This window comes from Colossoma macropomum, unplaced genomic scaffold (assembly GCF_904425465.1).
Source record: "Colossoma macropomum unplaced genomic scaffold, Colossoma_macropomum, whole genome shotgun sequence".
In the NCBI taxonomy this organism is placed as follows: Eukaryota; Metazoa; Chordata; class Actinopteri; order Characiformes; family Serrasalmidae; genus Colossoma; species Colossoma macropomum.
The window spans coordinates 9,693,297-9,707,825 of record NW_023494794.1 but is presented as its reverse complement, the minus strand read 5'-3'; the positions used below and the strand labels follow the sequence as shown (position 1 = coordinate 9,707,825).

Below are 14,529 nucleotides of genomic sequence, written 5' to 3'. Positions count from 1 at the left end.
CATCATCGCCGTTTGTTAGCGCCAGGGCGCGCGCCGCCGAACCGCTTCTAGATCGCTGCTGCTCGTGTGTGCACGCGCGCCGGGAGGACGACGGGAACGACGACGACCACCACAGCCAACACCGCCTCGACCACGACGACGCCGAGGATGGAGACGCGGCTGCCCTGACGAGCGTCCTCCGTGAGAGCGCGAGAACCCGCAGAGACGTGCCGCCATGAGGGCGCGCGGGGCTTCCCCGGGCGGGCGCGGCGTAGCCGGCTAGCGCGCGCGATTGCAGCACGGGGGCCCGAGGGTTGGGGTCAGCGCGCGCGGCGCGATTGCAGCAGCAGCAGCAGCACCACCACGGCCCTCCGTCTGACGCTGTGCGCGCGAGGAGGAGATTAACCGTGCAGAAGACGGAGGAGAAAAACAAGAACATCTCTCTCGTTATTCGTTTGGAATCTCAGGGAAAACAATAATAATAATATTAATAACAGTAATAATAATAATAAATAAAAAAATGTCCTCGCGGTCTGCTTTGCCGTCTGCCACTGACCGGAGCTCGGATCACGTAAGTGAAGCGGCCATTCATTTCGTATGCATTATGATATGCGTGCTCCATAAAGCCTCAGCTACCCTTCACGTGCACTCGTGTTCATTTGCAGACCGTGCATGCACAAATGCACGCCCGCATGCATCGCTGCAGCCTTTTATTTGCATGCATTTTCCATTCTGTGTGTGCCATTCTCCATTTTTTCATGTTAGCAGGCCCTGCTTTGCTCATCTGGCTGAATGCAGGAGGGTGGTGGGGGTGGGTGGGTGGGTGTGCACGGGGGGCGGGGGGGTTATACAGTAGTGTTTGCCCGTGTAGCGTTATAGCTCTGCCCGAAACGCGAGCTTTTTTTCCTTGAACGTGTAAAAGAGCAGCCGTCCATCCGCATACTGTAGCGATCAGCGCAGCTGCTGCTGCTGCCGCCGCGCATGCGCCCTACGTGGCCACCGAGGCGTTATTTATTAAATATTTCGATTCACGCCCGTATTCCGACAAGCCCCGCCCATCCTTTGCTGGGATTGGCTAGCTCCCGCCCGCCTTCCCGTACTGGATTGGCTGGTGCTTCACCTTCACGAGCAGCCCTGGCGTTCTAGAACGACGAAGCCCCGCCCCTCTTGCACTATGATAGGCTGGCTCAAGCGGTCCGCCGTTCTGGAACGCTTCGCTTCTAGTCGCTTTGTCGGAATACGGGCGGGAAAACAAAAAAAAACAACGCCTCGATCCGTACACAGAATGACGCCACACTCGGAGTACTTGCCCCCTCCGCCCCTCTTCGCCACCCCCCACCTCCCCACCAAGGGCCCGGATGTCGCTGGACGGGCAAAGCCCGTCATCCACGATGCGAAAATGAATAAATTAACGAGCAAATAAATAAATTAAATCAGAGGAATTTCTCTTTGCATATTGCATCAAATCCTCCATCCAGGAGATGCATCAAGTGTGCTGACTACGTCCTCTAGCTGTAGCATCACAGAACAAAATGCACGCTCTGCCCAGGCCTGTGATATCACCGTTTGATGCATACTGTAATATCAGCAATGCACGTGCCACATAAGCACCAGTGCATAGATACTGTAATATAACGTGATCAGGGCATATATATTGTTATATCTGAATGCACAAGCCATCCTGTCATCTATACAGACATGCTGCCCTGTCACCGATGCATGTGCCATATCATCAGTGCTGTAACACCATACATGTTGTAATATAATTGATGCATGCATACTGTAATACTAGAAATGCATACATACTGGAATATCACCAATGCACATGCCAGATCACCAACGCATGTAAACTGTAATGCATTCATATTGTAATATCAGAATGCACATGCCGTACCAATGAATGCATGCTGTAATATTAACAATGCATACATACTGTAATATCACCAATGCACATGCCATATCACCAGTGCATACATGATGTAATACTAACAATGCATACATACTGTAATATCACAAACGTTCACGTTATATCACCAATGCACAGCTACTGTAGCATTACGATGTACGTACAGTAATATCACCTTAGTGATATGCAGTAATTTCATTAACCCTAACCATACATTCTAAAATGTTATTAATACATAATACTTTAAAATCACCAAAGCACACATGGTGCACACATCACCGCCGCCCATTACTGTACATTATAGGCCTGTGTTGAGTCCAGCCTCTGCACGGTTTTTCCAGTTTTCCAGTTTGTACCGTGGCCCTCCAAGTCTGAGTTGGAGGTGCCTTTCACTGGGTGTTTAGTGTGACGTAGAGGCCTTTAATGGAGAATGGAATAATGCAGTGGTTTTGGTTGCAGCCAATGTCTCAGACTTGACTTACTCATGTGAAAAGAAAGCATATCTAAGAATTAGCTAGCTAGCTTAGTCTAAACTTAGTTTAAATCAAACTGCCCAGTGAATGTATTTTCCATACCAGTTGACTTTTACAGCTTAGGTTACTTGTAAAAGTGTTGCTTTACGATATGATGCTGGCAGCCTGTTAGCAGCTGGTAAGTATTTTGCTATCTAGCTAACTAGGTCACTAGCTAACGCTACAAGTGTGGCTCTACCACGCTCACCCTCTCATTTTGTAGTGAAGCTATGCTTGTGCTCTCTGCTTATGTCATTAATAGTGAAAAATACAGTGGGTTCTTTATGTCATAATTGCTGTTTTGGCTGGCTAGAACTACCTAGCTAGAACATTGCTAACCAAAGAAGATAAACTGTTTCAAAAACTGACAAAAGCTTTATAATACAGGCACTGTAGTAGCTCATATTGCAGTGTGCAATATTATCTATCTATCTATCTATCTATCTATCTATCTATCTAAAGCATTTATTCATCTGCTAGGGCTAATGAAGATGTCAGTTGTCCAGTGTTGCAGCATTCTGTGCCATTAGTAAAGGAGTGTGGCAGTGGTTCCCAATCGCAGCTCTGCTGTAACACCCTTGAGTCAGCTCATTAGCTTAGCGGACCTTTCATGTGCTGAATCAGGTGTGTTCGAGCCAGCGAGCCGTTGGGGTGATGCAGTAAAGTGTATAGCAGAGAATACGGCTTGGATAGTGTGAGTGGGGTAGATTTTAAGACATTCCCTCGGCAGTTCAGGTGTGTTAGTGCCGTCGCCTGGAAGGTCTGGAGTTGGAGATGCCTTTCTTTGGGTGTTTAGCGTGATGTAGAGGCTTGTTACTGAGGACGTAATGAAGCAGTGGCGTGTTGGCTGATCCCTACACTGCACCAACACACATAAGAAGGTCTGATCCTTATCTAACACACTTCTGTCTGATATTCAGAGGCTCCTCTGAATCCACCCATTCATGCCCGTGTGTTCTGTTGTAGCTACACTTGCAAAGTTGGGCAAGCTTTACAGAACGTTGGCAAAAATCTCATTCAGACTTACACATGCAAATTTGTCATTTTGGATGCTGAACATGCCATTTACGTGAATTGTGTATATTTTTTAGTTTAGGGGTGTGGAGCGGGTGGTCTACTGCCGGCAGAGAATTCTGAGACGGAATCCCTCCTCAATCCTTCACAGCAGCAGTTCGCAAGTCAAAAGTCAAGTCAAAGTTCGTTTGTATAGCGCTTTTTACAACAGGTGTTGTCACAAAGCAGTTTAGAAAAATCCGGGTCCGAGCCCCCATGAGCGTCGACAATGGCGACAGTGGCAAGGAAAAACTCCCTAAGAGCAAGAAGAAGACACCTTGAGAGGAACCAAGACTCAAAAGGGGAACCCATCCTCCTCTGGTCGACACCAGATAGCAAACAGCATTAGTATAAAATATTAGAATACAAAACGTAGAAAACAGGTGGAGCAATGGTTAATTAGATAGTTTGAGTTTATGCAGCAGCAGCAGCAGCAGGAGGGTCAGTTCATGCAGGTGAGATGTACACAGCTTTGTACAGCGTGAAGCTCCATGGTGGTCAAAATGGTGCAGATCAGCCAACAGAGATGGAGCTCTGGTGACTCTAGCAGCTCTGGTGGCTCCCATGTGGCGATTCAGGCAAACGTCACTCAGGGGCTCAAATAAAGGTCATTATTTGATATAATATTAATTTTTTATTGGCCAATCAGAACAAAGATAACTTTACAGAAACATGAAAAGAGAGCCACGTTTGGTGAGCAGTGGAGTTGGTTTCATTTTCACATATTTGGATTTCTTTCTTCAGTAGTTTTCAACAGGTTAACATGGAAATTATCATTGTTAGTGTCCAAGACAATCAGCTTCCACAGAGTTCTCATCTGAAATTGTTTTAGAATGTGTTCAATTCTAAAAACTGCTATGAAGTTAAACGACTGTCTACAAATTACAGTGCTAGTGGCGATCATCGGGATCCAAGCACCGTACGCTAAACTTGTCACCTTTTTCGCTGCTCATGAGTTTTCGTCTCTGCAACCTAATGAGAACTTAGTTTTTGTTAGGATACTGATGTGTTCAGCGGCATCTGCTGTTTTAGCATTAGTAGCTAGCTAAATTAATGTCGTAGCCTACAACACTAACTGCTGTAGCGTGCCTGAAGCTACTCTAAGGGATTTTCCGAGAACAGTGTCCTCATGGTACTTACCACATAAACTGATTTTACAGCAAAACAAAAAGCCTGAGAATGTGTTGTTTTTGTAAGTGAAGAATGTCATAGCAGTGTTTTTTTTATAGGCTACATGATTCTAGTGGCCCACTGCTTGAGATAAGCAGCAAATATTTGCCCCTCCAGAATGCATGGCTGCTACTGCACTAAAGCAATACAGAATGGTGGGCAAATCAGAAAGTTTCTATCACAAATTTTGTTTTCACAGTTGAGTTTTAGGTTGCTTTCACACCTATGTTGTTTGGTCAGGACCTTTGGACTTTCAGTTTGGTCTAAACCAAAATAGCAGGTGTGAAAGGTGCCTTGGACCATGGCTCAGACCAAAGGACCAAAATGTGGTCTGACCAGAAGAGGTGGTCTCGGTCCAGATCAAACTGAACCATGGTTTAGTTAGTTTGCTGTGTAAAACACTTTTTTTTGGATGGTTTGAACTTTCAGGTCGATTACAGGAAGTTGAGGTGAGGTATCGCCACCCATTAAACAATAAGGGAATTGAAAAAAAACAAGAGAGAAGTAAAAATGAGCCGCAGTAGCACACAGAAAGAGGAGAAGACGAAATACTTCACTGTAATTTGGTCCGATGAAAAGTCAACTTGAAAAAGGAAAAAAAATGCCAAAACTTATACCTTATTTTTTGAGAGGATGAGAGAGAGATTTATTTTTCTTCATTCAAACAGAAAAGGCTACCTGCCAAACTGACAACACGCCTGTATGAGATGCTCCTCTACAAACCAATCGTTGTCAAGTATAGGGAGACGCAGCCCACGTAGGTGATGTCATGCAAAGTTCTTTGGTGCGCTCGCTAAATTGAAGTGTGAAACTAAAACTAACTGGATGTAATGGACACAATGTAACAAAAACATGAAGCTTGGTTCGGACTTTGGTCTGGACTTCCAAATGCCCTTAATTTCTGTGTGAGAAAAACATTGCACGAGTGTATTTTGTACATGATTCAGAAGTGTAGGAGCTGTTGGTCATTCATGTTGAGCATGTCAAATCCTGTGTAACGGGACTTGACATGATGACATTAAGTCCTGAGAGATGGAATGATGCAAATCTCGAACATTACCTAAAAAGGTATTGGAACAAGTTTTAGCGTGAAGATGCTAAAATAGAGCCAGAAATTTTTAGATTGCAATGCAAAAAAGGTAACTTGAGTTCAGACCATGCCTTCAACATGGTGGTGGTAGTATGAGGGAAGGTTGGTTGAGGGAGGGCTAGAACTCTGAGAACTTGGGCTGGAGTTTTGGGCAGCTTCGGCCTGTAGCTAAACAGCCAGATCCCACCCTCATAGCTATAGTAGGACAGATGCAGGACCGAGTAACAGGGAGGAGATGGGGCGGCGGTGGAGATTGCGAACACTGTCACGGGAACGGAAGGTGAGGATGTTAATTTATAGGGCATAGATTGGAAGAAGGAGGGGTTTCAGCCATGTTCCTCCCCCCAAACTTCAGTTATAACATAACTACATAAAGTGGCTTCAAATTTAGATGATTCAGTCATAGATACTTGCTGTAGCTGTGAATCCAGCTACAGGCACCAGCATAGACCAGCTAAACCAGCATGTGGTGTGTTGGATGCAAATATGCTGGTCAATCAGCATGACCATGTTGGGTGACCAGCTAGACCAGCACCAGACTAGCTTACACCTGCTTAGGCCAAACTTTATTTTTCAGCAGGGAATTATGGAGAGATTACACAACAAAACATTCCACATACATATAAAATAAGCATCATGTGAAATGAATACGCCTCCGAATGTAGATATTTTGACAAAGCTGAATGTGCTACAGTTTCTCATTAGAAACAGAATTTTGGTTAATGTTCTTTAAGACTCGTCCAACCGAGAAACAGCAACAGCCATCAGCTGAGAAAGAACACACTTGTGACCAGGGAACAGATAGGTCAATTTGCATGAACAGAGTATTGAACTGTGTGTATGTAGTTCTGGCACAAAAGCTAGCACACTCTGTTGCACTCCAGGAAGAGGGATACCCACCCCAGGGTTACTGCAGATGGGCCCTGCATTCCAATTCCGAAAAAGAAAGACACTCAGACTTCCAAGCCACTCTTGCTTTTGAGGGAATCCCTCCTGTCTTCTTAAAAGGAGTTCCGATTCTCCAGTGGGTCGAGGAAAGTTTCGACTGCCTCATCGAGCCCTCAGTCAGATCTGAATAAAATAGTCTACAAAACTAGACTCACAGCTGTGTCGTCCCAAATTTACTTGGGTGTGATTTGTCGCAACCCCTATGGTGAAGAGATGCTCCCATCAACCGACAAACATACATAAATATACAGCATGTGTGACCATTTTATCGTTGTCTGTGACTGTAAAGTATTTCAGTAAACCACAGTAAACTAAATAAAGTCGAGTAAAGTTAGTTTCAGTAAGATAATATATAGACTAGTCAGCATCAACCAATGTTAGCTCACCTATTCATGAATTCAGGCAGCTGTGGAATCAGACCTCCTTCTTGAGGGATGTTTGTCATTTTTCTTCTATACCAAATCACAAAAAAGGAGTCACGTTAGTAACGAAACAGACGTTATCTGTACACTTAGGCTACTTAGTGTGGTAGGAGTTAGCATGAGTGTAGATGGAGTTAGCATGAGTGTGGAAGGAATTAGTTTTAGTGTGGAAGGAGTTAGCATGAGTGTAGTGTGGGTTAGTGTGGTAGGAGTTAGCATGAGTGTGGAAGGAATTAGTTTTAGTGTGGAAGGAGTTAGCATGAGTGTAGTGCGGGCTAGTGTGGTAGGAGTTAGCATGAGTGTGGAAGGAATTAGTTTTAGTGTGGAAGGAGTTAGCATGAGTGTAGTGTGGGTTAGTGTGGAAGGAGTTAGCATGAGTATAGTGTGGGTTAGTGTGGTAGGAGTTAGCATGAGTGTAGTGTGGGTTAGTGTGGAAGGAGTTAGCATGAGTGTAGTGTGGGTTAGTGTGGAAGGAGTTAGCATGAGTGTAGTGTGGTAGGAGTTAGCGTGAGTGTAGGGCAGGTTAGTGTGGTAGGAGTTAGCATGAGTGTGGTAGGGGTTAGTGTGTTAGGAGTTAGCATGAGTGTAGTGTGGGTTAGTGTGGAAGGAGTTAGCATGAGTGTAGTGTGGGTTAGTGTGGAAGGAGTTAGCATGAGTGTAGTGTGGGTTAGTGTGGTAGGAGTTAGCATGAGTGTAGTGTGGGTTAGTGTGGAAGGAGTTAGCATGAGTGTAGTGTGGGTTAGTGTGGAAGGAGTTAGTGTGAGTGTAGTGTGGGTTAGTGTGGAAGGAGTTAGCATGAGTGTAGGGCGGGTTAGTGTGTTAGGAGTTAGCGTGAGTGTAGTGTGGGTTAGTGTGGTAGGAGTTAGTGTCAGTGTAGTAGGGGATAGTGTGTTAGGAGTTAGTGTCAGTGTAGTAGGGGTTAGTGTGTTAGGAGTTAGAGTCAGTGTAGTAGGGGTTAGTGTGTTGGGAGTTAGTGTCAGTGTAGTAGGGGATAGTGTGTTGGGAGTTAGTGTCAGTGTAGTAGGGGATAGTGTGTTAGGAGTTAGTGTCAGTGTAGTAGGGGTTAGTGTGTTAGGAGTTAGCAGTGCAGTGTAGTAGGGGATAGTGTGTTAGGAGTTAGAGTCAGTGTAGTAGGGGTTAGTGTGTTAGGAGTTAGCGTCAGTGTAGTAGGGGTTAGTGTGTTAGGAGTTAGCGTCAGTGTAGTAGGGGTTAGTGTGTTAGGAGTTAGAGTCAGTGTAGTAGGGGTTAGTGTGTTAAGAGTTAGAGTCAGTGTAGTAGGGGATAGTGTGTTGGGAGTTAGTGTCAGTGTAGTAGGGGTTAGTGTGTTAGGAGTTAGTGTCAGTGTAGTAGGGGTTAGTGTGTTAAGAGTTAGTGTCAGTGTAGTAGGGGATAGTGTGTTAGGAGTTAGTGTCAGTGTAGTAGGGGATAGTGTGTTAGGAGTTAGAGTCAGTGTAGTAGGGGTTAGTGTGTTAGGAGTTAGCGTCAGTGTAGTGGGGGTTAGTGTGTTAGGAGTTAGTGTCAGTGTAGTAGGGGTTAGTGTGTTGGGAGTTAGTGTCAGTGTAGTAGGGGTTAGTGTGTTAGGAGTTAGTGTCAGTGTAGTGGGGGTTAGTGTGTTAGGAGTTAGCGTCAGTGTAGTAGGGGTTAGTGTGTTAGGAGTTAGCGTCAGTGTAGTAGGGGTTAGTGTGTTAGGAGTTAGCGTCAGTGTAGTAGGGGTTAGTGTGTTAGGAGTTAGTGTCAGTGTAGTAGGGGTTAGTGTGTTAGGAGTTTGTGTCAGTGTAGGAGGGGTTAGTGTGTTAGGAGTTAGAGTCAGTGTAGTAGGGGTTAGTGTGTTAGGAGTTAGTGTCAGTGTAGTAGGGGTTAGTGTGTTAGGAGTTAGTCAGTGTAGTAGGGGTTAGTGTGTTAAGAGTTAGTGTCAGTGTAGTAGGGGTTAGTGTGTTAGGAGTTAGAGTCAGTGTAGTAGGGGTTAGTGTGTTAGGAGTTAGAGTCAGTGTAGTAGGGGTTAGTGTGTTAGGAGTTAGTGTCAGTGTAGTAGGGGATAGTGTGTTAGGAGTTAGTGTCAGTGTAGTAGGGGTTAGTGTGTTAGGAGTTAGTGTCAGTGTAGTAGGGGTTAGTGTGTTAGGAGTTAGTGTCAGTGTAGTAGGGGTTAGTGTGTTAGGAGTTAGCGTCAGTGTAGTAGGGGGTTAGTGTGTTAGGAGTTAGCGTCAGTGTAGTAGGGGGTTAGTGTGTTAGGAGTTAGTGTCAGTGTAGTAGGGGTTAGTGTGTTGGGAGTTAGTGTCAGTGTAGTAGGGGTTAGTGTGTTAGGAGTTAGCGTCAGTGTAGTAGGGGTTAGTGTGTTAGGAGTTAGAGTCAGTGTAGTAGGGGTTAGTGTGTTAGGAGTTAGAGTCAGTGTAGTAGGGGTTAGTGTGTTAGGAGTTAGAGTCAGTGTAGTAGGGGTTAGTGTGGAATGGGGTAGAATGAGTGGAGCAGAGGGTAGTTTCTTGTGTGGTAACTATTCGCATGAGTAGGACAGAAGTGTGGGGTGTAGTATGAGCAGCACAGGAGCGACTGGGTAAGAACAGAAATATAGACCATATAATCCAGTTATATTCAGGCAGATATTAGATAATTAGATTCTCTCTCTCTTTCACTTACTATATCTTTTGCCTTTTGTTTTCATTTCCTTCTTGTCTTCTTCTTTTACCATCACTCTTTCTAAAAACAGTCTGATCTCTGCTCTCTCTCTCTGTCTTTTCTCTCTCTCCCTCTGTTCTTATTCAGTGATCACGTGATCATGTGCAGTGTAGCACAGATGGAGGACTCTGTGTGTTTGTGTTTGTGTATGTGTGTGTGTTTTCATACCCAATGTGAGGTCCACATTCCTCAAAGACGGTGTTGCAGAGATCTGAACCCCCCCCCACCCCCTCCACACACAGACACACACACACCTCGGTTGAGGCCTCAGTTGAATTGATTATTAGTGTTAAATTTAAGATTTGCTTTGAAGAGATATGTTTGTTTTTATCTCAGACTGGGCCAGACCTCAGTGACGGAGGATGTTAATCCTGGATTACCACACAGATTTACAAACACACACACACACACACACACTGACCTCTCTATGCCGGTCAGCTGCCTCTGTCTAATGGCTGACTTTGTTTACGCTAAACTGGGCCACCGTCAGACCAGAGGTTGTTGAATATGAAAATTAATCTGATCATCAGTATCACTTACTGTGTGTAGCTAGAATTTTTTGAGTGGGGCGGCCAGATTAGACTTTTATAGATTAGTTGCATCCTACTATGAAAAAAAAGCAAAGAAATTAAATAAATAAAAAAAAAATAGAGCTACTGTATTAAGAAGACGTAAGTGATACACTCTAAATCCGTACATCATTTCCACATTAATAACAGTTATTTCCGAAAGTAAACTGAAAGACGAAACCATGTTGATGTATTTTATTCAGTTATGAAGAAGTAGTTTACACAGTAAACCATTTAAATTAAAATTAAATGCAAACAAATGAAGTAAATTAATAATTAATTAATTAATTAATAATAAATTAATCACTGAAGTGTGATTATTCACAACAGGGTAGGTAGGACAGCTATTCTGTGGTGGCTGCTTTACTGATGATGGTTGACTGTCTCACTTTTCATGACTGGGGTGGCCACACCTTGGCTAAACTCACGTGTGTGGACTTCATCGGCACGTCTGTGTCTTACCCTGCATCCACGCCGGCAGCGACTTTTCGCCTCTTGTCGCCCAAGTTGCTGGTTGCTCATCCAGCGGACCATTGGTTGCCATGGTTTCACTGATGCCAAGCACAAACCAGATGCCTTTCCGCTAGAAATAAGTGAGTTTGTGTCTGTGCCGTCAGTTTATGAGGAAAACGCTATTTGGTCTTTGTGATTATTGTCTGTTTGTGACGAACGCATCGCCACCATTAATCCACCTGTAGTAGGAACAATTATCTAGGAACCAAAAAAGGAGCGAACCGTTTCACAGTGGTGGAGATAAAGCGTGCACTATGCTGCTCAACGCTCAATTCCCATTGGTAATCGCCACATCGCTCCGCTTCTTACTTGAACTTTGCCAGAGCCGGTTTTTGAAGAGCCTGGCCACTTCCTATTTCCCCCGTTATATCAAAAACAGGACTGCTAATCAGCAGAGGGCACACGCGGGTGAGTCCTCAATGAATGGGAGTGAATGGAGCTCAACGGCTAAAAACGAAAAGTTAAAAGAGTTTCTAATCAGTCGCTCAGGAAGTTTCTTTAATTTTAGAAAGTAGAAGGATGGATTTCACTAAAAAAGCAAAGAAATCTCACCTGTATGTTTCCTTTTTTCTACAGCAAACGGGTTTTGGGAAGATAGAAGGCGGCATTACTTCTACTGAGTGCTGATTGATCGGTGAGCTGAGCAGCTCATTGGCTGTTCGCGCTCACTGACGTCATGAACGTACACGAGCCGCCGTTTTAAACTCCTATAACTCGAGTTTAAAAGCTCTTAAAAATATAACAGCAGTGTTAAAATGTTTTATGCTGTTCTGTGTTCAGTAAATGATTGTATTCTTTTACATTAAAAATGTTTAAGCATTTATAAACTATGATTTGCTCAATCGCTTCATCGCTTCGCTTCTTATTTGCGTGAAGTTAAACTCTGCTCAACTTTTTCACATCACTGACTCCGCCCACTTTGCGTCGCCAATGTTCGCGCCGCCTCCTGTCGCCGGAAATCGCCAGCTCTCATTGAAAATGAATGAGCACCGGCTACTTTGTCTCGTCGCATCGCTGCCGGTGTGAATGCAGGGTTAGAACTTGAAATAACTCAACTGCTCACGTTGCGTTCAGGTATTTTGGGTTCAGTTCGGCTCCCATTCCCCATTTGAGTTCTCCCACTTTTACTCGATTTCCCTCTGCTTTAGTTTTCCTCATTACTTCATTCTTCCTCTCTACTTTCATAACCTTAAACCAGTTTAAATCTGGCATGCTAGAATCACCCACGCATGTTGTTGACAGAATTTAGCACCGAGGCCCACGCTTGTGAGGAAATGCACGAGAAACTGATTCAGGAGAGGACAGTTCAGTGCAGCCAAAAGCACATTAATATTTAACTATTTTAAGTTTTTGGTAAGTTATTTTAATATGTAAAGAAATAGAGTTCTAGGATTAAACAGGTAAGTTAAGCACTAATATCGTACTATAACAGCATCTCAGTGTGAGAACAGCTCAGGAAAGGAACATTTATCCAGACTGAAAACTTTGAAATGTTTTTTGAAAGCATACATTTCTCAAAACTTCATTTTTTGAGATGGATATTTTATTATACCTTATTATTTCCTACTTTTTATCATCATGACACCATCATTTAACCAGCGCTATCATTAGAAACATCAGTCTTGGGCCATTTCAGGTCAGTTTCAGACGTAATTTTGTGGGCCTCGGGTCAGTTTTTGAAGACTTGATATTGTGGGTCATGTGTCATGGGTCAATTTTTGGTGCTGACTGGACGCTGTGTGTTGGGTTGGGGTTATACTCTGGCAGGAAACTTCCAGGCTGTATTCGGGTTCAGACCAAAATTTCAGGCCCAGTTAAAGCTCTACTGTGTGTTCAGTGAAGCTATTTCAGGTCATGCTTGGTCCTGTTTTAATACTAGTGTCATAATGTCAGCGTCTTCATTTAGATGCTGTATAATCCAAAACAAAGCACTATCCATTTAGCTATGATGCCAAAAGTACTATCCGCTCTCAGTGCACTACAAAACAAAGTGCCTTTACCCTTTTAAGCTTCATATTGCATTTCACTGGATGTAAAACTTAAATGAAGACTGCTAATCTTAGTCAGTGTCAGCGCTAACTTTGCCAATAGAACACTTGACTTTTAAACACTGTACTCTTATTCTAATGCCTGTAGCACAAACAGTAGCGTTTGTGCGAGTGTGTATGATCAATATCTCGATTGCTTGATTGCTTACTGGCTTTTCGCCAAGCACTTTTACTAGGATGAGCAGCCAGTCCAAGCCAGCTGGGCTTTAGGCCTACGCTATAAAGATCCATACAACATAGTATTGTAGTATTCTGCCTCGACACATGGAGGCCCAAGCAGCAACATTTGATGTGATTTCATTATTAGTGTTTTATGTAGCTTAGCCAGTTTTTTCTTACTCCATAAGATGGTGCTGAGGTGTTTCTTCTTTTTGGTGGGCCCAAAGCTGCCATCAGTGGTAGAAGGAACGTTTTTGAATGTTGGCTGAAAGGACTGAAGTGGAGATGAATTGTGATTTATCACGATATGCAGAGGTGGCGCCACACTTGCAGAAGTGGTGAGGCAAAAATGCTTGGTTATATAAAAACAAATACACAGATGTTCTTAGCTAAAATTACTCGTGGAATAGACTGACTAACAAAAGAACAGTATTGGCACTACATATAGCATATAGCATATTATAACATGTCCCGATAAAGCTTTCTATGAACGGAGTCGGTTATACTGCGAGCTGAGAAGCGTCAACCAAATGGTGGTGCTAGTGGGGAAAGCCCCCTCATTGTGGAGATCTAGAACAACCCAAATATATATATATATATATATATATATATATATATATATATATACACCGATCAGGCAAAACATTATGATCCTTGTTTCTACGCTCATTGTGAAACACTGTGTCCACTCACTGTCCACTCTATTAGACCCTCCTAACTTGTCAGTCCACCTTGTAGATGTAAAGTCAGAGACGATAGCTCATCTGCTACTGCACAGTTTGTGTTGGTCATCCTCTAGTCCTTCATCAGTGGTCAAATGACGCTGCCCACAGGACGCTGTTGGCTGGATATTTTTGGTTGGTGGACTATTCTCAGTCCAGCAGTGACACTGAGGTGTTTAAAAACTCCAGCAGCACTGCTGTGTCTGATCCACTCAGACCAGCACAGCACACACTAACACACCACCACCACGTCAGTGTTACTGCAGTGCTTAGAATGACCCACCACCCATATAGTACCTGCTCTGTGGGGGGGTCCTGTGGGGGTCCTGACCACTGAAGAACAGGGTAAAAGGGGGCTAACAAAGTACGCAGAGAAACAGATGGACTACAGTCTGTAACTGTAGAACTACAAAGTGCACCTATATAGTAAGTGGAGCTGATAAAATGGACAATGAGCATAGAAACAAGGATATATAGGTCATAATGTTATGCCTGATAGGTGTGTGTGTGTGTGTTTATATATAAAATGGCATCCTATTACAGCACCACCGTCGAATTCAGTGAGCTCTTTAGAGTGACCCGTTCTCTCACAAACATTTGTAAAGGCAGGCTGCATGGCTAGGTGCTTGATTCTATACACCTGTTGCAATGAGACTGAATAAAACCCCTGAATTCAGTGAATAAGGGGGGTGTCCCCAAACGTTTGTCCATATGATTTTGCTCCAAACGTGGTTAGTGATTATTTTGGTTTATGTCAGCTGGGTATGC

At 43.8% G+C, this 14,529-nt stretch overlaps 1 protein-coding gene across 1 annotated transcript in view; it reads left to right on the top strand.

The window, feature by feature from the left end:
• The first annotated feature begins 331 nt into the window (after positions 1–331).
• The window catches only part of mark4a (MAP/microtubule affinity-regulating kinase 4a), a 48,935-nt gene continuing 34,737 nt past the window's right edge, over positions 332–14,529 (top strand). Inside the window, exon 1 of the mRNA XM_036580123.1 lies at positions 332–550. Coding sequence (XP_036436016.1) covers positions 500–550 — 51 coding nt within the window. The 5' untranslated portion in view covers positions 332–499. The remainder of the gene's footprint in view (positions 551–14,529) is intronic.